This window comes from Cuculus canorus, chromosome W (genome assembly GCF_017976375.1).
Source record: "Cuculus canorus isolate bCucCan1 chromosome W, bCucCan1.pri, whole genome shotgun sequence".
In the NCBI taxonomy this organism is placed as follows: domain Eukaryota; kingdom Metazoa; phylum Chordata; class Aves; order Cuculiformes; family Cuculidae; genus Cuculus; species Cuculus canorus.
Genome location: NC_071440.1, coordinates 20131667 through 20155532, shown reverse-complemented (window position 1 = coordinate 20155532; position 23866 = coordinate 20131667). Strand labels below are relative to the sequence as shown.

The window sequence follows — 23866 nt, the reverse complement described above, 5'->3', positions numbered from 1 at the left end:
ATTGTTATCCTTTAAAAGTAAGGGGGCTGAGGTTTTAGAGTCAGATGCAGGAGTTAGCAGTCCCTGCTGGTTGAACTCCCCCTTGGCAGGTAAGAAGGGTTTAACTTCTATTTTTAGAATCACAGTCCAATGTTTGGTTTGAAACTACTTGCATAGAGGGATCCCTGAGATTAGTTCTGGTTTTAGGATTAGGAGTAGTATAGGGAGGATGTGGAGTGTTATTAGAAGATGTTCTCATGTGTTTGAATTTTGGATGGAAGCAATGTAGGTTGGTGTGACTCCTCGTTGTGTTGTTAGTAATATAAATAGTGTGTAGGCAGCAGTTAGTAGGGTGGCGGCTCCAGTTAGGATGATGGTGAAGGCGGATCAATTGAATAATGTGAGTATGATGGTGAGTTCCGCTATTAAGTTGGTTGTTGGTGACAGAGCTATGTTCGTTAGGTTGGCTAGTAATCATCAGATGGCTATTAGTGGAAGAATAGGTTGTAGGTTGTGTGTTAGTAGTAGAATTCGGCTGTGTGTGCACTCGTAGTTTGTGTTAGCTAGGCAGAATAGTATTGAGGAGGTAAATCCATGGGAGATTATTAGGATTATTGCACCGGAGAAGGATCATTGGGTTTGAATTATTCTGGCTGCTTATATATTATTATATGGTTTATGGATGAATAGGCGATGAGTGCTTTTAGGTTGGTTTGGCAGAGGCAAATAAAGCTTGCTATTAGTTCCTCTCATAGTGATAGGGCAAGGAATGGGTAATGTAGGTAGTTTATTAGGGGACTATCAGGGTGGTGATTCGTATAATGCCATATCCACCTAGTTTTAGGAGGAGTGTGGCTAGTAATATGGAGCCTGCAATTGGTGCTTCTACGTGGACTTTGGGCAGTCATAGGTGTAATCCGTATAAGGGAGCTTTTACTATGAAGGCTATTAGTAGGGCTAGGATTGATAGAGGTTGGTTCATGAGGTGGCTAAGGGAGAGTTCATTAGGTTTAATATGGTTAGGTGAATGGTTCCGATTTGTGTATGTAGGTGGAGGATTGTTACTAGGAGAGGGAGGGAGCTGATGAGGGTATAAAATAGCAGGTAAATGCCGGCACTTAGGCGTTCTGGTTGGTTACCTCAGCAAGTGCTGAGGATTAGAGTTGGGATAAGGGTTGCTTCAAATGTGGTATGAAATATTATTAGTTCTGTGGCTGAAAATGCTAGGAGAATGAATGGTTGGATTAAGATTAGGGTGGTGATAAAGGTTCATTTCCGTGTTGTGGGTTCAGTGAGTAGATGATTTTGATTTGCTATGATTATTAGTGGAAGTAATCAACATGAGAACGCTATTAAGGGGAATGAGATTTGGTCGATTCCTGTTCATTGGGTTATGGTCTTGTGTGGGAAGTATGTTGGGGATAGTCAGTGAAGTCTGATAGTGGCAATTAATAAGCTGTGTGTGGTAATGTTAGTTCATAGGAATTTTGTTGGTGAGAAGAGGGCTGTGGGAGAAGTATAATTGTTGGTAGGATAATTTTTAACATCGTAGTAGGTTTAGGTTATGAAGGTGGTCTGAGCCGTGGGTTCATGTAGAAGCTACTAGTATTGCTAGGCCTGTGCCTGCTCCGCAGGCTGAGAATGCGAGTATGATGATGGGTATTAGAGTGGGGGAGTGTGTTTGATTTTTGATGGGTCAAGTTGATAGGGCTACGTATATGGATAATATTATGCTTTCTAGACATAGGAGGGCGGAGATTAAATGGGTTTGGTGGAATGCTAAGCCTAGGCTGCTTAGAGAGAAGGCTGAGTAGAAGCTCAGGTGTAATGGTGACATAAAGAAAGTCATAGGATTGAGCTATGGTTTGTTGAGCCAAAATCAACTGTCTTGCTTAGACTGACTTTCTTTGTCTATTCTGCTCATTCTAGTCCACCTTGTATTCATTTGTAGATTAGTCCTAGTGTGAGCAGTAGGATGATAGTGGAAGTTCAGGTTAGTGTGATGGTTGGGGATTGAAGTTGGGTTGCTCAGGGAAGGGGTAGTAGGAGCGCAATTTCTAAGTTGAATAGGAGGAATAGGATTACTGCTGAGGAAGAATTGGATTGAGAAGGGAAGTCGGGCAGATCCTAGTGAGTCAAATCCACATTCATAGGATGATAGTTTTTCTGAGTCTGGGGTAATTTGTGCAAGTCAAAAGTTTAATGTGGTTAAGATGATGCTTAGGGTGAGGGATAGAATTAGTATGAATGTGATTATGTTTATTGCTCTTCTCTGGGGTTAAACCAGATTCTATAGATTGGAAGTCAATTGTAATTAGTATACTAGAAGAGCAGGAACCTCATCAGTAGATTGTTATGTAGAGGAATAATCAGATGATGCCTACGAAGTGTCAGTATCAGGTGGCAGCTTTGAATCCAAAGTGATGGTTTGATGTGAAATGGAATTTGATTAGTCGTAGGAGGCAGATGGACAGGAAGGACGAGCTGATGATTACGTGTAGTCCATGGAATCCTGTGGCAATGAAGAATGTTGAGCCATATACTCCGTCGGCGATCGAGAAGGGGGCCTCATAGTACTCTATTGCTTGGAGTGCTGTGAAATAAAATCCTAGTAGGATTGTTAGGCTTAGTGCGTGGATTGGTCGGTTTCGATTGCCTTCTGTAATGCTGTGGTGGGCTCATGTTACGGTGACACCTGGAGCTAGTAGGATGGCTGTATTTAATGGAGGAACTTCTAGTGGGTTAAGTGGTTTAATTCCTGTTGGGGGTCATTGTCCACCTAATTCAGGGATAGGGAGCTGGAGTGGAAGAATGCTCAGAAAAATCCTAGGAAGAAGAATGCTTTGGATGTAATAAAGAGGATTATTCCGTATAGTAGGCCCTTTTGTACAGTGGGTGTGTGGTGGCCTTGGAAAGTGCCTTCTTGGACAATGTCTCATCATCATTGAATTATGATTAGGATTATGGCAAGCAGTCCTAGGCTTAGTAGTTGTGAAGAGTTGTGACGGAATCATATGATTAGTCCTGATGTAGTAAGTAGAGCAGCAGCGGCTCCGAAGATTGGTCATGGGCTTGGGTCTACTATGTGGTAGGAGTGTGCTTGGTGAGCCATTAAATGTTTTCTTGTAAGTATAGGCTTAGTAGTAAAACAAAGACGTAGGCCTGGATTATGGCTACTGCAATTTCTAGGATAGTAAGTAGGAGTAGAATTCAGGCAGTAAGAATGGATACGGCTGGTAGAATTGGAAGGAGGGCAGTAGTAGCTGTAGAGATAAGTTGGATTAGTAAGTGTCCTGCAGTGAGGTTTGCGATAAGGCAGACTCCTAGGGCTAGTAGGTGAATAAGGAGGCTAGTAGTTTCTATTAGGATCAATGCTGGGATGAGGCGGGTTGGAGTGCCTTCTAGTAAGAGGTGGCCTAGGGAGGCTGAGGGTTGATTTCGTAGTCCTGTGAGGAGCGTAGCTAGTCAGAGGAGGAAGGCTAGGGCTATATTTATTGATAGTTGGGTGGTTGGGGTGAATGTATATGGTAGGAGGCCTAGAAGGTTAATTGTAAGTAGTAGCATTATTAGGGAAGATAGGATTAAGACTCATTTATGGCCTTTTTTGTTTAGTGGGATTATCAGTTGTTTTGTAATAAGGTGTAGTAGTCATGATTGTAAGGTAGAAAGGCGACTGGTGATTCATCAATTGCCTGGTGATGGGAGTAATAGGGCGGGGAATAGTACTGAAATAAGGATTAGTGGGATGCTTATAAAATATGGGCTTGCAAATTGATCAAAGAAGCTTAAATTCATGGTCAAGTTCAAGGGGTAGTTTTATGTGGTTGGGTGGATTTGGTTGAGGGAGAGTTGATTTGGGTGAATGATAGTAGTTTTGGCTGGATGGTTAGGAGGAATGCGAGTATAATAGAGAATCATGAATTTGTATTGAGCTGTGGCATATCATTAAGGAGGGGCAGGGTCCTCTTTTACTAGCTTAAAAGGCTAGTGCTGTTTCATACCTTCTTAATGATTAGGATGATAGGAATGAGGATCAGTTTTCGAAGTAGGTGAGTGGGGTTGATTCAACTATGATTCATAGAATCATAGAATCACTAGGTTGGAAGGGACCCACTGGGTCATCGAGTCCAACCATTCCTAACACTCCCTAAACCACGCCCCTCAGCACCTCATCCACCCATCCCTTAAGCACCTCCAGGGAAGGTGACTGAACCAGCTCCCTGGGTAGCCTATTCCAGTGCCCAATGACCCTTTCTGTGAAATTGTTTTCCTGTTGTCCAGCCTGAACCTCCCCTGTCAGAGCTTGAGGCCATTCCCCCTTGTCCTGTCCCCTCCTTTCAGGTAGTTGTAGAGAGGAATAAGGTCTCCCCTCAGCCTCCTCTTCTCCAGGCTAAACAATCCCAGCTCTCTCAGCCACTCCTCATAAGACAGTAATTGCTGCCATCAGTCCTCCCCCCGCCTGAGCCTGGAAGGTCACCGGGCATGCTAGCTGTGCCGCCGCATTAACCACACTGTCATCTCCCCTTTCCAAGCCGTCTTTTGCAAGCGCAGCCCAAGCTTCTCTCCGCTCCCTGGCAATGACCTCCGCTAGGTCGCTTTCCGCCCCAGGAATTGGCTCATTGCGCAGAGGGAGAACGGCCGGGGGCGCTTTCGGCCATGGCCCCTGCTCTTCCGGGGGTGCAGACGGCTCAGAAGCTGCCTCTGAACCAGACCCAGAAGGCGGTGGCGGCGGGGGAGGTAAAGCCACCTGCGTGACCGTAGCGGGCAACGGAGTGGTTTGGGACCACTCTCTTTCATAGCTTCTATTTTTTGTGTGAGCAGCAGATGCTTGCTCAGCTGCTTTCTTTTCTGCCTGATGCTGTACCACCCTCCATAGCTTTCCCAACTTTTTTGCCACTTTATCATCCTCTAGTGTAGCCTCCCACAACACATCCTTGAACTTTCGCCACTCTGTCAGCTCATGTACGGTATGTGGATTTATGAACAATCCCTTGGCGTGCCCGTATACTAAAAACCCCGGTAACTCCTTCTGCAAATCTATTCCCTTAACCTGCCGCTTTTGCAGGAAAGCGGTAAATAAATCATATGCTGCTTGCCTTTCCATATCTAATTTGTCAGCGCTGTTGCAGCCCCTCAAGGTCTCGGCAGCACGTATAGGCCAGGCTCGTCTATACGGTCACCCAGGGCACAGCGCGTCCAGGCTCGTCTATACGGTCACCTTTTGTATTCGCGCTTATTGCCGTACCGGCTGCTTCGGGAACGTGACTGTCGTCACTCGTCCATGGTGTCCAGTCGGTCGGGGTCACCATTTGACGGAGTCGACGGGAGACAAGCACATCCGATGATGATCAACAAGTCTCAGTTTATTGATACGATAGGCATGCTTTTATAATAGCAGTAATAAGGCTCATACATATTGCAAAAGTAAGGCTCATCATTGGTCCGATACAGAATGTCAGCCCTGCCTCTATTGCTACATTCTCAGGATGTTTGTGGTTTTTCTAGATCTTGTTTTTACATCCTGCTATGGCCTAACTTCTTGCTCAAGGATACTGTGTCCTTGTACAAGGCTGCTATTGCTTCACCAGCTGTATTTTCTCATGTCCCTTCTCCTCGAGCCACGTCTCTACAAAACTCTCCACACACAACCTCCTTTCAGGTAGTTGTAGAGAGCAATTAGGTCTCCCCTCAGCCTCCTCTTCTTCAGGCTAAACAATCCCAGCTCTCTCAGCCACTCCTCATAAGACTTGTTCCCCAGCCCCCTCACCAGCTTTGCTGCTCTTCTCTGGACACGCTCCAGAGCCTCAACATCCTTCCTGTGGTGAGGGGCCCAGAAATGAACACAGTACTCAAGGTGCGGTCTCACCAGTGCCGAGTACAGAGGGAGAATAATCTCCCTGGACTTGCTGGTCACGCCATTTCTGATACAAGCCAAGATGCCATTGGCCTTCTTGGCCAACTGGGCACATGGCTGGATCATGTTCAGTCAGCTGTCAACTAACACCCCCAGGTCCTTCTCCTCCAGACAGCTTTCTAGCCAGACTTCTCCTAGTCTGTAGCACTGCATAGGGTTGTTATGCCCCAAGTGCAGGACCCGACATTTGGCCTTGTTAAACCTCATGCCGTTGGTCTCAGCCCAGTGGTCCAGCCTGTTCAGATCCCTTTGCAGAGCCTCCCTACTCTCCATCAGATCCACACTTCCCCCCAGCTTAGTGTCATCTGCAAACTTGCTAAGGGTGCATTCAATGCCTTCACCCAGGTCATTGATAAAGACATTGAACAGAGCTGGACCCAGTACCGAGGCCTGAGGAACCCCACTTGTAACTGGCCTCCAGCTGGAGTTAACTGCATTTACCACCACTCTCTGGGCCCGACCATCCAACCGGTTTTCAACCCAGGAGAGTGTGCGCCTGTCCAGGCCAGAGGCTGACAGTTTCTGAAGCAGAATGCTGTGAGAAACTGTGTCAAAGGCTTTACTGAAGTCCAAGAAAACTACATCCACAGCCTTTCCCCCATCCAGTAGTTGAGTCACTTCGTCATAGAAGGCAATCACGTTAGTTTGGCAAGACCTGCCTTTCGTGAACCCGTGTTGACTGGGCCTGATCATCCGGCTCTCTTGCATGTGTTTCATGATAGCACTCAAGATCACCTGTTCCATGACTTTCCCTGGCACTGAGGTCAGACTGACAGGCCTGTAGTTCCCTGGATCCTCCCTGCAACCCTTCTTGTAGATGGGCACAACATCAGCCAGCCTCCAGTCCAGTGGAACTTCCCCAGTCAGCCAGGACTGCTGGAAGATGATGGAAAGGGGTTTGGAAAGGACATCCGCCAGCTCCTTTAATACTCTTGGGTGGATCCCATCCGGTCCCATAGACTTGTGGGTGTCTAGCTGGGCAAGCAAGTCTCTAACCACCTCCTCTTGGATCATGGGAGCCTCATTCTGCTCCTCTAACTCCTGGGTTTGTGCACAGGGGGAACAACTTCCCTTACTATTAAAGACTGAGGCAAAGGAGGCATCAAGTTCCTCAGCCTTGTCTTCATCCCTTGTCACTGTTGTTCCTTCTGCATCCAATAGGGACTGAATATTCTCCCCAGTCCTCCTTTTCTTGTTAATGTATTTGTAGAATTATTTTTTATTATTTTTCTCAGACTTAGCCAGTTTGATTTCTAGTTGGCCTTAGCCCTCCTGTTTTTTCCCCTGCACGATCTCACTTCCTCCCTGTAGTCCACCCAGGACGCCTGTCCCTTCTTCCAAAGCTCATAAACTTTCCTCTCCTTTTTGATGTCTCTCAAGTTCTCCCTACTCAGCCAAGCAGAGGTTTTTTCCCCCGCCTGCTCCTTTTCCGGAACATGGGGATGCGTTGCTCCTGAGCTGCTAGGATTTCATTTTTGAAGAGCACCCGGCACTCGTGGGCTCCCTTGCCCTGAAGGACTGTCTCCCACAGGACTTTGCTAACCAGCCTTCTGACCAATCCAAAGTCTGCCCTCTGGAAGTTCGATGTGACTGTTCTGCTAATTCCCTTCTTCATCTCACCTAGAACTGAAAACCCTGTTATCTCATGATCGCTTTGTCCCAGGTGTCCTCCAATCATCACATCCCCCACAAGGCCTTCTCTGTTCACAAACAGCAGGTCCAGGAGGGCACCCTCCCTCGTCGGCTCACTCACCAGTTGTGTGAGGAAGTTGTCTTCCACGCACTCCAGGAACCTCCTAGACTGCTTCCTTTCTGCTGTATTGTACTTCCAGCAGATATCAGGAAGATTGAAGTCTCCCACGAGGACAAGAGGTAGCGATCTAGAGACTATCCCCAGCTGTTTATAGAAGAGCTCATCAGCTGCTTCTTCTTGGCTAGGTGGTCTGTAGGTGGTTTGGGGTGGTCTCCCATCACAATATCTGCCTTCTTGTGGGCTCCTCTGATTTTATCCCATAGGCACTCAGTCCCTTCCTCACTGTAATTGAGATCAAGGGTATCAAAGCACTCTCTAACATAGACGGCTACACCACCTCCTCTCCTACCCTTCCTGTCCCACCTGAAGAGTTTATACCCCACCACGGCTGCACTCCAGTTATACGAGTTGTCCCACCACGTTTCTGTGATGGCAACGACATTGTAGTCACCTTGCCCTACAACAGCTTCCAACTCCTCCTTCTTATTGCCCATGCTGCGTGCATTGGTGTAAATGCACTTCAGCTGGGCTGGCAAACCTTCAGCCCTCATAAAGGGAATAGAGTTCATTCCCAATTGACTGGTCCTTGGAATAACTAACTCCACAGTGCCAGTTTCATCCTTACTGTCCCCAGGTATAATCGCCCCCACTTGCTCTGAGGTGATGTGCTGTCAGTCCTCTCCAGCACACCATCTTTTAGGTACTGGAGTCCCACTTCCAGGCTCACTCCCGACTAGCCTGGTCTCGTCCCCCTCCCCCTTCACATCTAGTTTAAAGCTCTGTTTAAGAGCCTCGCTAGATTTTTAGTAAGGACTTTAGTCCCCCTAGGAGACAAGCGTGTCCCATCCCTAGTAAGAAAGCCTGGGGGTGTGTGGGTCACCCCATGATCAAAGAACCCAAAGCCTTTTTCCTCACACCAGGCTCGGAGCCAGGCATTAATCAACTGTTTCTCTTTGACCTCCTGCTTCTCATTCCTTAGCATTGGAATGGGACTAAACGCTACTTGTGCCCCAGAGCCCTCCAATGTTCTCCTTAGAGTCCTGAAGTCTCTCTTGATGGCTTTCAGCTTTCTGCGCTGTAAGTCATCATTGCCTATTTGAAATACTACTAGAGGGTAGTAATCTGTCTCTTTCACCAGGGAAGGTAGTTTTCTAGTTACATCCTTCACTGATGCCCCCGGTAAGCAGCAGACCTCCCTGTGGAGCGGATCTGGTCTGCAGATGGGTCCCTCCGTTCCTTTTAGAAGGGAATCCCCTAAGACGATCACTCTCCTCTTCGAGAGTGATATGAAGCTCTGCAAGTGGAACCAAACTTCAATGAGGATGATGGGTCTCACAGCCTAGAATGTTCCCTAGGTTAAGACACCCTAAGCCATCCATCAAAACGGCTTCTGTTAAGAAGAAAAGACAGGTCATTGTCATAGGAGACTCCATTCTGAAGGGAACAGAAGGCCCGATCTGCAGACTGGACCCATTACATAGGGAAGCCTGCTGCCTACCTGGGGCCTCGGTTAGAGATATGGAAAGAAAACTTCCAACCCTGGTCAGGCCTATGGATTATTATCCTCTATTGATTTTCCAAGTAGGCAGTAATGTAATTCCAACAAGAAATGTGAGGGCAATTAAAAGGGACTTCAGGGCCTTGGGACAAATGGTGAAGCGATCAGGGGCACAGGTAGTGTTCTCCTCTGTCATTCCAACTACAGGGAATGACGAGGGACGGAGTAGGAAGAGCCAGGAAATTTATGCCTGTCTCCAAGCCTGGTGTGAGGAGCAAAACTTTGGGGGTTTTGACCATGGGTTGGCCTGCACAACACCAGTCTTGCTGTCCAAGGATGGGGTACACTTGTCCCCAAGGGACAAAAGGATGCTTACCAAGAAGCTAGCAGGGCTCATCGATAAAGCTTTAAACTAGATATGAAGGAGGAAGGGGACAAAACTAGGCTTGATAGAAAAAAGACTGGGAATGGCACTCCACTGTTTGAGGGATGGTGAGGACCTTTGGTCTGCCACCTCTGAGGAAGTGGGGGATAGCACTCCAAGTGGCAGCACAGATGCAAAGATTACTGATGGGTTAGATAATTTAGCGAGTAGTCACTTAGGAATTAAAATTATTCCCCTCACGAGTACACCAGGATCAACAGCATAACTGAGTGTGCGCCTGTCCAGGCCAGTTTTTTGGGAGTGGTTTTTTTTTTATTATTTTGTTTTGGTTTGTTTGTTTTTTTCATGCAAAATGCACTTTTATTTTTATCCCCAGCCCTTGGTATGTACATTCCCTTGTTTCACACAAACCCAAAAAGCATCATAATCATTTAGTGAGTTTCACTGTGCATTAAGTTTTAGCATTCATAATTTCAGGGGAGTTCTTTCCTCCTCTGCACTTGAAGATATAAATAGGAAAGATGTATCACATGAAAGATTTTTACTTTTGCAAGTAAGTGTTGGCTATTACTGTTTTTAAACAAGATATTACAATTCCAGTACCTTCTCTCTGAGATACTCTTTTCTCGTATGTATTTCTTAGTCATAACAAGTTAATTACCTAATAGACTTTTTCCCTAGTACATGAGGGCTTTGTCTTTCTGAGGTCAGTGGAAAAAAACAAGACATAAAATCTATTTGTTATTAATGTATTTCTTCTAGCCCATAAAACATAAACTCATTCTTTTTTAAAAGTGAATACAGCGTTAGAATTTTCTTTATAAGAATCATTAATTTATAATTTCAGAGTACAATCTCACTCATGTTTGATCCCAATGTCCTACAGAAAGCATCAGTAACACTACTGAGTTTTAACTTATTGCATATTGGGCAGTAATAATGCCAGGTTTCAGGGATAAATGAATAAAATCATCCCTATAAAGATTCTCAGTTCAATTCTAGAGTTGCAGATTTCTAATTTGATCACATAGACGGTACATATGTACATGCACTCACACATATGTATATATGTGTGTATATATAAATGTTTATACGCTTTCTGCAAAGGGAAGTGGCATTTTTTGTCCTGTGAGCTTAGCATTTTACTCCGTATTAGCTGCACTTCTTAACATTTGAATACTCTGGAGTCTCTCTTCTTCCATCTTCATGTAACATTCTTCCTTCTTTCTTTTCCCATTCCTTTCTCTTCTTCATCACTTACAATAATTTTTTTCCACATCTTTTTCTCAACTATAATCCACATCCACCATATGCTCTACAAAGAAATACCTTATTGTCATCCTTTACATATGATTTAATTTAATGGTGACTCGTGAAAACACCAGTAAGAATCTTTAGTATTCCAATGTATAGCAAAACATTCAAAATGAGGATGTAATTCTCAACAGCAGCCAGCCCCTCCGAGATGAAGTTCAGATTTTTTCATCAGGGTTTAATACTGAAAGCTATCAGAGTGCTTCTAACAAGAACAGAAGCTGCCATGCAACTATATGCACCATATTAGCTATGCATGCTAAGAGCAGCACACTAAAATAAAAAAGAACATTTACTTGAAGAACCTAGCTTAATGTAGAACAACAAATAAGCAAGTGTGTGCTGCTTTCCAATACACTCACCATTTTGTCAGTCCACTTCAGGAAAATCAATTCACACAGTTAGTCTACAAACCGCATTATATGCTAGTCACAGTTCAGAGGATTATGGCTTAGGAGGCAAAGGAGAAAACACTTGATGTGCGAAAGCAGACAATGGGGGCTGGGAGCATTCATTAGAGCTTGGCGTTGTTCGCCTTGAAGACCTTGGAAGTTGATAATGAAGGAGCCAGCTAGCAGCAGTTTACTGATAAGTGGGCACTGGAATGCAGAAAGCTGGCTGCATTTGGTTCAGGAGTTTGAAAACAGCCAGAGGAGACTGAGTCTGCGCAAAGTTCAAAAAGAAATATATTCATCCCGAGGAAGACTTCCTGCTTCACCCCTAAGACCTCGGCCAACGACCATCAGGAGGCACTACGCTGGCGCAAGATTGGAGCGAACTTTCCAGTTCTAATTATAATATGAAGCGGGGATAGGGTATGAATATGTAGTAGGCGCTTATACCTATGCATGTCTTTACACTATAAGTAGCTGCTTGTTAAGCTATACGGTGTGCAAGCTAGGAGGAGAACCCCCTTGAACCCCAGTGCTGGAAATAAGCATACCTGCTTTATAACTCATTTTGGGTTATAGAGTTTGATTCCGCAAAACACACTCATGCATCAAAATAAAAATGGGGGGAAAGCCATTTGCTGAGAAACAGAAGTGGAATTTTTCCGTACTTTAAGATCCAACTCCAGCCCTGAAGCAGTGTGGTGCAGGAGGGAAAGAGCACACCAGGCGAGTGTCTAATGGTACATATGTACCTGATGTGTGCATTGGGCTTGCTCTTCAGGTGAAGGGCAAACATTCTTGTTCTTTACAGCTCCATTACAACACCACCAGAGTTTGTATTAACATTACCAATGCAAGACTGTTATTCTAGCAAAGAAAGAAGAAAAGACATGGCCTGCTCATCCTGCAGGTTCAATACACTTGTTACAGTGATACTGTATTCCCTAACACAGACCCAAAACTTGTCATTTAAAGGGCCCTGCCAGTTTGAAGTGTTATAATTGTGGCATAAATCATACAATTAATTCCCACAGTCCCACCTCAAAACTGTTTATAAACATATAAATCACACCGAGTGCTTGTCACATTACCAATAATCAAAGGGTCACAGATTTTAAAGCCATAAGGAATCACTATGAAATCATCGTGTCTGATCTCTTGCATAAAATAGACAGTAGAAAATTGCTCCTACATCAAGCCCTCTGCTAAACAGGGCTGGAGCTGTGTAGGGTGGATATACATGTTCTGCCTGACAGCAGACTGAAGGTTACTCGACTTTAACTCACCCGGAGAGAAAAAATGTACAGCCAAACACTTGAATGACTCAAGGCCATCCTTGGACGTTGGCTAACTTTTCGTCTCTGCAGAGACCCTCTTATGCTGGAATGATCTTCAATGCTCTTTTTAGGCCTGTTTTAGGGAAATGGTACAAGACGCACAGAGGTCGTATCGTGAAGAAACTGACTCTTATTAATCTGTCTTATAAGGGAGGAACCAGAAAATAAGCAAACCTGTTATGTTCATTGTCCAGCAATGCTTACGTGCCACTTCCTGACAATATTTAATAAAACTTTAGGCAATTTGCCTGATTGAGAAAAGAATAACTTACCCATAAACATACTGTACATTTGAATCTGATGTGATGGGGTTCCCGGGACCATGCTGTAGCATGCTGCCTTGCTGTAAGAATTAATCCATAAAATTCATTACACTTCTGCTGATGAAGCAGTGGTTAAGTTCTTCACGGTCTTTTTCACACAAAAAGGTAAAGCTCTGAATTATCCTTTTACACAATGCTTGAATAGTCTATTAAATTCCTTTTGGACCAATATGATACTTTCAGCCTATGATATTACCAGTTTTCGCAATATGATAAATATTTCTCTTGGATCAAGTAGGAACATGATAACAAGTTGTCTTTGCCTTGAACAAAGGTCCTACTAATGATGCTACAACACATCTTATGGCAAAAAAATACTTAGAAGTGATCTGTATCTCCCTGATGTACTAGACTGTGTATCTCAGGCACAGATTATATTTCAGAAACACTGCCATAGATTAAGAGAGAGCAAAGTGAAAATTGTTGAGTTGGGGCAGGAGCAGCTACTAACATTAAATAGAAATAAAATCATCACCAAACTTCTGAGCAAGCAAGAAAATAAATGAAAAAATAAGATCTGTTAGGCATTCTGCTGTGACCAATCTGCCCTTGTTTACTGTTTTAATAGTTCTCTCAACTTCAATAACATCCTGTTGTTTCAAATTCACAAGGAAATCTGTCAATAATTTTCTGACTCCATCAGAACCAACTGCAAAATTCCACGCCAACCTCAGCAAGCTCAGGATCTCATCCTCTTATATTAGGTATCACAGCAATAGGAAGGGTGGGCTTCTTATCTTTAGGGTTTTCCCTCTGTTAATACATAATAATGAACACACATAGTATCGATCCAAAGCCAACGAATCTGTGACTTCAACTATAAATCAAATACAATATTGCTAATAATTGCTCTGCTTATTTTTCAATTGTTCCAGGCTGGAAAATACCCATTACCATTTATATAAATGCATACTTATATATTAAGACATATATATACACACCTTTTATAAAATAAAAGCTGATAGAGAAAAAATATTTTCTATATCTTGTCTCCTAGACACTATATGCTTAAGATAATAATAAGCCAGCTGGAAACACTACTGTAAGTGAATGAACTATTTCACAGCCTGCAAGTATTAAGCTGATTAACTTCAGTTATGTTGGGTACTATAAAATATGTTTGTTCATGTCAACACTTCAGTTGTTTCATTACATGCACACTTATGTGTCAATTTTTAAAGTTTTGTGAAAACCATTTCAATTCGCCACGTTCTGTCTGGTTCTGTAACTATCAATTTTAAATACCAGTTTACTGTGAAATACTTAACATTAAATGGCAAAGCCTCTCTAACCATATCGCCCACTAGCTCCTGCCAACTGGGAGAGAGGCAGAAGGTGCACACTGCCATTAATTCGGAAGGGAACATGTGACACAATCTGACATGTCAAAGTGTGAAGAGGTTTTTGCCACTTAGGTAAAAACTGTAAAAAAATAATTAAAGAAGGGGACTTGGAGGTTATTTTATTTTCACATAATTAAACGCATAAGGAAAATAGAGCTATGGTCATTTTAAAATGCCTTTAAGATCTTCCCCCTCCTCCTCCTTTCTTCGCTTTCTGTCCAGAGCTGTTGAGTAACAGACATTTCAGAGTGTGCACGGAGGAAGTAAACAAATGCATTGCCACTGTAGTTGCAGGGCAAGGAAACATTGATGTCACTGCTGTCATAATCACATTAGTAGGGTGCGTTAACGGTAATGTCGTGTTTGATCAACTAGTCAGGTCAAAAGCTCTTTGAAATACAATTTGAACAGAAGCACAAACCAAAACAGCAAGAAAATCAACTTCCAAACAGTCTCCTTCCAAATACAGCCCCCTGTTGCAAAGATGAGCTTTTGGTCACCAACACTCAATGTCAAACCATCTGGAATCACACGATTACACTTTACGCTCAGCTAGATCCCTGTTCCCCCTCCTGTTAAAACCAAATTTGATTTTTCTCTTTTTCCCCACCACATACACACACCCGCATCCTGCAGAGTCCAACTACATCCCCATCAGGGATAACACATGCAGCTAGAGTTTGCTGAGAGCTTATCTGTCAAGGACAGAAACATTTATAGCCCCAAGTGTTTCGGACCATTTTTCTTTCAGTAGATCTTTTTCACTTCAAACACAATGCGTTGCTGTCTCTCCACTTTAGCACAAGGTATTCAACACAACCAAACGATACAAGCAGAAATAGCCAATGACAAATTCTTTCAGGTGTGAAAACAACTGGGCAGGATACATCCCCCGCAGTGTCCCAGCACACTTGGCACGTATCTGTTCATCACCTGCATACTTTTTTTCCAACATTTTCTGACATTGCAGAGTTTGGGCATGTGTTTAATCCTGAAGTGTTAACCCTTTGGCAGAGAGTATCAGGTAGAGAATGAAGTGTCGGCGACACCAGGCAGGGACCACTGCCATCCACAACTTCCAATGCCCATTTTTCTGTCATCGCCCCCATCTCCTTTACCCAGCCTACGAAGGAGAAACTCATCCCTTCCTCGAAGTCTGCCCGCCGGATACCCAAGATTACAGCCTTTATTTTCCGTACCTTCCCCCGATGTGCTCCCAGGCTGACAGAGCTGCGGCTTCCCCCATCCCCCGGGCTCACCTTTTCGGTCTGGCTGGCGGCACCGCCACCCGCATAACAATGAGGGGCCGCAAAGGCAGCCCGGAGGTCCCCCCAGCCCCCGACGAGCTCTGCCTTTCGCACCTCGTCACCCCCATACATTTAAAGCCGACGGGGGGGGGGGGGAAGGGCAGACAGAGACGGGGACAGGCACAATTTATCCCGGCCAGCAGGACAGGTGCTGCTCATCCCGCGGGGACAAGCGGGGATGCGCGCAGCAGGCGCTCGGGCACACACACCCGAGCGTGTGTGAGAGTGCGTGTGCGCGCGAGGGGAGCGGGTCGGCAGGGAAGGAGGGGAGCATCCCCACCGCATCTGCGCATCCCCTCACCGCGGAGAGCGGAGACTCACCGGGTTGTTAGCGTAGAGACAAACACATAACCAGTCCAGGTAGGTTAAATGTGGTGCTTTATTTCGAGGCCCCGGGAACCTGGGGTATACCCAAATCAGGTTCCAAGACCATCCCGGCGCGTACGCAATTTAACCCTTAAGTGTTTCATAATCTAATGTATATTCAACAGATTACATCATTTTTCATGCATATGTATTCGAAAATTGTCTCATCATTTGTGGACACCTGCATTTCTTTATCTTCGGTTGACAGCCCTTGGTATGCCTCTGGCCTTCACAAATGTAGACTGTGTTCAGATAAGGTTGTTAGTGAAAGCGTAGGCTCTGCTGGGATAAGGTTGTTAGTACATTCTTTCTAAGCACTCCCTAATATCATACTTGTGAAGGTTATATGTGGTCTGTGAGAAAACTGTCACTGTCTACAGAAACAAACACGAAGTCTGCACAAACTTAACTATAAAGATCAACGAAGTTAAAGGCTAAATACAATACATATCAATTGCCAAATACAATATACATAACCTATAATTCTAGTCTTACTTAATTAAACTCTAATTCTTCAGCTAAATTAACATTTTTCCAACATTTCCCCCCTTTGAAAATACTTCATTTTCTGCAAGTATTTTCATTTACATAGCTGTTTCTTGGTAAATCAGCGGGGGTGTTGGGTGTTGTGGGTATTCTCGTGTGATGGCTCCAATGATTCTGTGCGTCCAATTGCTTTTACGAACAATTTCTTTTCGGATACACAGGTATACCAGACAAATTGCAAGAAAGATAATCAGGAGGGTAAATAGTGTTTCAGCCAGGGATTGAATCCAGCCAGTAAGATGAATTCCTAATCCATTGAACAGTTCCCCAATCCAGTTATGACTAATTACCTCTTTTTCTCTTTCAGCCTCTTTTTCTATTTTCCCGAGTTGTGAAATATCATATTCTATGTCCGCAGTTACATTTGGTATATGTACACAGCAATGATCAGTCCGGTCTTTGAGGTACCCGCATACTCCATGTTCTTTTAATAGCAATATATCTAATGCCATTCTGTTCTGCAAGGTCATTTTGGTTGTGGCCTGCAATTGCAAATTTAGATCTCTGAATCCCTTCTTGGTTACTCTAGCTAATCTTTCAGTTTGTCCAATTAAATCATAAATCATTTCCCTATTATGATACGCAGCTACCTGAGCAAAAAGAGATTCCAGCGCCCAACCTACTTTAACCCCAGTTGAAGGTTCTTGCCAAATATCATCTATATCTTCAATATCATTGTTTATGTCTCTTCTAGTTCGAATCTGTAAGGTTTCTAATTTACCTTTAAAAGGGAATCGCTTCCAAATCGGGCATAGGGTAGGTAAGCCCAAAGTTATTTCCCGTACTGGTCCTGTCACTGGGAGGTGGGTAGTCCAGGTTCCATTGTTAGCTGCCCATACAAAGTTACCCATACTATGTATCGTCGAGTATCTGCAGTCTGTTTCTGGGATCGGTATTACTTTTCCGTTAACTTTCAGATCTCGACATGAACATCCTGTTATTAAAGCTATTCTTACAGGAGGGATTGTTATCTGTTTAGGGTCTGTGTCACAATCAAAAGTCTTAGAGCAGTTCCACCATGAAACACTCTCAATGATATCCCGACTGACCTTGTTAGTTGCCAATAATGCTAAATCATTTGTGACACTCTGTTTCCCTGTCCATCTGAAACACCAAGGTGTGTCACCTCCATATTGAAATTTTTGTAAGATGCTAGTTGACCAGACAGAATCCCATTTTGTGTTTACTTCATCCTTTTCTCGGCATACCCACTCCTTCCTCTCCTGAGGGGCTATGAATTCTTTAACCACATCATATGTACACCATCCCACGTCTCCAAAACTAAACATTGAATTCCTTTGGACAAACTGATGGTTTAGTAATTTGTAACAATCCTCTCGCCTTCCTGGCAATTTCCATTGCTGCTTTATATACTGTTTTTGTTTCACCTGTAACACTCTCGTTTCTTGTTTGCATACTGTATTATTCCCTACATTCTTTGGGAATGGAAAAGTCATTATTCCCCATTTTATTGGTTCCCCTGCTGTTTTCGGCAAGGGTAAACATGCAGTAATTCTACTAGTATTCTGCACTTTTGCAAAATCTTTGATTAAGCCAATTATCAGGTTTTCTTCAGGATCACCCCGAGGTATATTCATTACCTGGGGCAGTTGAGTTGATTCTATTGCTCGTTTTACTCTAATTCTAGTGATGTTTATTTCACTGTATCCAGAAGCAGTTTCATTCTGGTATTGGCATCTATATGCCCCCATATCTGATTCATCTATTCGTCTAATAGTCTGAACTAACATTCCTCCTAATCTTAATTCTGTTATTGGCATCTATATGCCCCCATATCTGATTCATCTATTCGTCTAATAGTCTGAACTAACATTCCTCCTAATCTTAATTCTGTTAAATGCCTGTTATCATTAGGGATTTTCTTCCCTTTCCTTGTCCATCCAAACTCCCTAGGTAGTGGATCATCCAATAGGCAATAGATAAGTATATCACTGTCCAGAGGAATCTGATAGTATGAATGTCCTGCCTTTATCCCATGATCCTGAAGGGGGTTACATAAACAGAATTTATTTGACACCTTGCCTCTAGATTTCTGTTTTCCCTTCAATCCCCATCCATACCTGTTTGATTCTAAATTCCTCGGGACAGTGTTTCTGAACTTGCAAAACGGAGTGGCATTTTGTCCAGTGACAGATTTCATCATTTCCTTTTTCTGCGGAACCTTTACAAAAGTGATAACCATTAGGGGTGTCAAGGACCAGATTGCAATTAAGGTACTATACACAAAATTCGACATTTATCTGCTTTTCAGTCTCAGTTTTGTTGGTCCAAGAGTTTCTACTTCCCAATTTCTAGGAACCTTTTTCACTCGGGTATAATGAATCCAAGAGTCTATTCCTTTTACTTTTACCGCAGTAAATGTTGTTAGTACTACCAAGTACGGTCCATTCCACCATTCTTTCAGTGGTTCTTCATTCCAATCTCGAACGTAGACCTGGTCTCCTGGCTCAATTTCGTGTACTGGATTTTCTAATGATAACGGATGGTTCCAGATCAGGGCACTTCGTAGCCGTGTCAGAGTTCTACTGAGAGACAGTACATAGTTATATACATCTTGATTCCCTTTTATATGCACATTTAGATTTGGTTGAGGCGCCTCATATGGTTTCCCAAAAAGGATTTCATAAGGGCTTACTGTCATCATGCTCCTTGGCTTAATTCTTATTCTTAGGAGTGCTATTGGTAACGCCTGTGGCCATTGAATTTTAGCCTCCTGACATATTTCACTGATTTGCCGCTTAATTGTCTGATTCATCTTTTCTACTTGTCCACTTGACTGTGGTCTCCACGGTGTGTGGAGATTCCAAGAGATTCCTAGCATTCTGCTTACCTCTTGAACTATAGTTGCTACGAAGTGCTGTCCCCTATCTGAAGATAGGCCTAGGGGTACCCCAAATCTTGGAATAATCTCCCGCAGCAGCCATTTCACTGTCTCCTTAGCTTGGTTGGTGCAACAAGGAAAGGCTTCCGGCCATCCAGAAAAAGTGTCAACCCCAACTAACAAATACCTGTATCCTTGACTTTTAGGTAATTCTACAAAATCAATTTGCCAATAATCACCCGGTTCCATACCTACTCTGATATGTCCCATTTCTATTCCTTTCCTAACCACCGGATTGTTCCTCAAACAGATTTCACATTTTGAATTTATTGACCTTGCCATTGTTAACATCCGTGTTGAGATTATGCTGCGCTTTAGATATGCCACTAAAGCTTCTGCTCCCCAGTGACATTTCTGATGTTCCGTTTGCAAAACTGTCCGCATAATAGTTGTTGGTACAATTACTTGTCCGGTTGCAGTTAGGTACCATCCATCTGAACCCAACTGGGCCTTCAGTAATCTGGCTAATTTCTCGTCCTCCTCCGAGTACTTCGGCTTCTGCGTTAAATAATTTTGTAAAGGGCTTACCTTCGTGGGTATTAAGGCCATCATATTTGATACCTGTCGTGCAATCCGTCGAGCTGTCCGGTCTGCTAACGCATTCCCTTCAGCTATTTTGGAATCTCCTCCTTGATGTGCCTTACAGTGCATGATCGCCACCTGTTTGGGTAACTGTACAGCAGTTATCAAATTCAGAATTTCTTTTTGGTATTTTATATTCGTACCTTGTGAAGATAGGAGTCCTCGTTCTTTCCATAGTGCTCCATGTATATGAACCACTCCAAATGCATATTTTGAGTCCGTCCATATATTTACTCGTTGATCCCTACTCAATTCCAAGGCTCTCGTGAGAGCTATTATTTCTGCTCGCTGTGCTGAAGTTCCTACAGGAAGAGCCTCTGCTTTTATTACCCTATTTTGTGTGGTTACCGCATACCCGGCATATTGTGTCCCGTTTTCTACATAACTACTTCCATCTGTAAAAAGTTCTTGATCAGGCTGTTCAAGTGGGGTATCCTTTAAGTCAGCCCTTGTTGCATGAGTGTGTTCGATAACTTCCACACAGTCATGTTCCAAAGGGCCGTCTTCCATAGGTACTCCTAAGAAGGCTGGATTTAACAAATTAGTTGTTTTTAAACTTACATCATCTTGTTCGGTCGGTACTGCCTGGTATTTCATCATCCTGCTAGGGGAAAGCCAATACCCCCCTTTTTGTTCTAGGACTGTTAACACCATATGAGGCACATATACCTCAATACGCTTCCCCAAAGTCAGTTTTCTGGCTTCTTGTATCAGGGTCACCGTTGCCGCTACCACTCTCAAACATGATGGCCAGCCAGCACTCACAGGGTCTAATTGTTTAGAAAAGTACCCTACTGGTCGTTTCCAGCTTCCCAACTTCTGTGTCAAGACCCCTAGTGCCAGCCGTTGCCTTTCATGGACAAACAACTGGAAGTCCTTAGTCAAATCTGGCAGGGCTAATGCTGGTGCCTTAGTCAGGGCTTCTTTTAATTTCTTAAAGGCCTCCCTCTGAGGTCCTTCCCAGATGAAAGTTGGTGACTTCTGTGCCTCATATAGAGGTTTTGCTATAAGTCCATAATCCAGTATCCATAACCTACACCAGCCTGCCATACTCAAGAATGTCCTTAATTCATGTAAATTTTGAGGCTCTGGAATCGCACAGATTGCTCTAATACGATTCATTCCTAGTCGTCGTTGTCCCTGTGTTATTTCGCAACCCAAATATAATACAGTTGTGCAGGCAATTTGAGCTTTCTCTTTCGAGACTTTGTACCCGTTAAGGCCTAATTGGTTTAAAATTTCAATTGTCACTTGGATACATACTGATTTGTGTTCTGTTGCAATTAAAATATCATCCACATATTGTAGCAGAACATATTGTGATCGTGGTACCTGAAATTTCTCCTGCATTGTCCATGATTCCAATTCTTTTGCCAGCTGGTTCCCAAAAAGTGTTGGACTGTTCTTGAATCCCTGTGGAAGCCTTGTCCATGTCAACTGCATTTTTCGTCCGTTGTGCGTGTTCTCCCATTCAAAAGCGAAGAGTTTCCTACTACCTTTGTCGAGAGCAATACAGAAGAAGGCATCTTTTAAATCAATTACTGTAAACCATTTGTATTTCTCCTTCACAGATGTTAACAATGTGTATGGGTTAGCTACTACCGGATGTATATCTTTCGTGATTTCATTAATAGCCCTTAAGTCCTGTACCAATCTATATTCTCCATTTGGTTTCTTTACTGGAAAAATTGGGGTATTATATTCTGATTCACATTCTTCTAATATTCCAAATTTTAAAAATTTTTCAATAATTTTCACTATTCCATATCGGGCCTCTAATTTGATGGGATATTGGTTTATTCGTACTGGTTTCGTTCCTTCCTTCGATTCTACTACTATCGGTTGAGCCATTTTCGATTTCCCTGGTATATCAGTTTCCCATACTGTAGGGATCACTGCCTCTTCTACCTCTCTGGGTACTTGAACTTTTGGATTTTCCTTCAACACTAGTATCTGTCCTGACTTTGATTCTGGAACTTGCATAATTAATTCTCCATTCTCAAAGACAATTCTTGCATTTAATTTAGATAACAAATCCCGTCCCAGCAGGGAGATTGGACAATCAGGCATATACAAAAATTCATGCCATATTTCCTTTCCTCCAAATCGTAATTCTAGGGGTTGCATGAATGGCCGGGTTTCCTCTTTCCCTGTGGCTCCCACTATTGTAGTTGTCTTTTTCCCTATCTGTCCACATAAATCATTTAACACTGAGTATGTTGCACCAGTATCTACTAAAAATTGCACCTCTTTTCCCCCTAACCTTACTTTCACTAGAGGTTCATCCTTTCCCGATTCTAGTCAGCTCTGATTCTCATAGTCTCCCAAAACCATTGCCTTGGCTACTTCGGTGTTTCCAAATGGGATTCCCGGCTGCAAACTCTGCCTCATTCTGTACGGGCACGCATTCTTCCAATGTCCCTCCTGCTTGCAATATGCACATTGGTTAATGCCTAATCTATTCAGCCTTTGTCCTAAGTCATTAGGCAAGCAATTAAATCCAACCCCTCTTCCCTGTCCGCGCACCGAGTCTCTTCCTCTACCTCGACCTGCAGGATTGTGCTGGCCTCTGCCCTGCATCACCGCCAGTAGATGTCGCTGTTGTCTTTGAGAACTCTCCCTCTCACGGTTATTGTATACTTTCCAAGCAGTCTCTAATAGTCTATCCAGATTACGCAGCTCCGCGCCCTCCAGTTTTTGCAGTTTCTTTCTAATATCATCCTGCGACTGCCCTAAGAAAATCAGGGCCAGCTGCACCTTAGCTTGCTCTGTTTCTACGTCTAAATCTGTGTATTTCCTCGCCACCTCTTTAAGCCGCTCCAAAAACGCAGGCGGGGATTCTGTTTTCTCTTGCCTAACATTATACAGTTTCGACCAATTAATTGTTTTTGGCATAGCATTTTGTACTCCAACAACTATCCATTCCTGATATCTCCTCAGATTACCCATTCCTCTTGCAGTATTATAATCCCACATGGGATCTTCAGTCGGAAAATTCTGATCAACTGTCCCTGTGACAATCCCCTGCCTAATGTCTTCTCTAACTCGTTCACACGCAGTTCTCAACACCATTTCCTTCTCTGTGGAGTCCATTAGAGTATCTAGTAATACCTGTATATCATCCCAATCAGGATTTTGGGTTTTCAGAATCATCTTTACAACTCGTGCCACTTTACTCGGGTTCTCCCGATAAGTTCCAGCAGATTGTTTCCAGAGCATCAGATCTCCTGGAGTGAAAGGTACTTTAACATATACGGGTCCTTCTGCCCCAACCCCCTTGCCGAAGCGGTGCTAATATAGCACTGGGTGTCTGCTGTCTAACTTGAATATCCCGTTGCCGTGTTCGGTGGGATATTGGGGTAGTGGAATACTCCTCTTCCTCTATTTCTACCTCATCCTCCCCATCACCTTCTACTCCAGTATCTCTGGGGGCTGGTGGGGCCGACGGAGCCACTAATAAATCAAAATCATCATCCTCCTTATGCTGCAAAGCATTTTCCACTGCCAGACATTTCATACATTTCTTCTCAGTCACACATCCCTTACATTGCTCATCCGATTTTGTACTAATGACCATTATCCCACACGCCTTCTTCCACTCCTCTTTCCCTCTTAAAATAAAAACCAGTTCTACATATGGTATCTCATCCCATTTGCCCTCGCGCTTACAAAATAGCATCAATTGTAGGATGGTATTATAGTCTAAAGTTCCATTTTCTGGCCAATGAACCTGATCCTCTAAATTATACTGTGTCCGCCATACATTACAATACTCAACCAATTTCCTTTTTTGCATTTCTTGCCCAAACTGCCCCTCTTTCCAATGCATCAGAATACACCCTAACGGTGATGACTTAGGTATCGGTGGCATTTTATAACAGTCCAGACCAGTACCAAACAACAAACTAAACAAACTTCCACGTAA

At 43.5% G+C, this 23866-nt stretch overlaps 1 protein-coding gene across 1 annotated transcript; it reads right to left on the bottom strand.

Moving 5' to 3' along the window:
- Positions 1 to 4399: 4399 nt before the first annotated feature.
- On the bottom strand, positions 4400 to 21351 carry LOC128850236 (uncharacterized). Its single transcript, XM_054053230.1, has 2 exons — positions 19309 to 21351; positions 4400 to 4726 (listed from the first exon to the last, which is right to left on the bottom strand). The coding sequence occupies exons 1-2, from the start codon at positions 21289 to 21291 to the stop codon at positions 4400 to 4402; spliced, it is 2310 nt and encodes a 769-aa protein (XP_053909205.1). The 5' UTR covers positions 21292 to 21351.
- Positions 21352 to 23866: the final 2515 nt, after the last annotated feature.

Bases quoted from the DNA above. Each gene is read 5' to 3' on its own strand.
- LOC128850236 (XM_054053230.1), bottom strand. From the start codon at position 21,291: ATGCAGGAGAAATTTCAGGTACCACGATCACAATATGTTCTGCTACAA. The intron at 4,727-19,308 runs GTAAGCAGAATG...ACGGTCACGCAG, and splicing joins TAGCAACTATAGTTCAAGAG to GTGGCTTTACCTCCCCCGCC.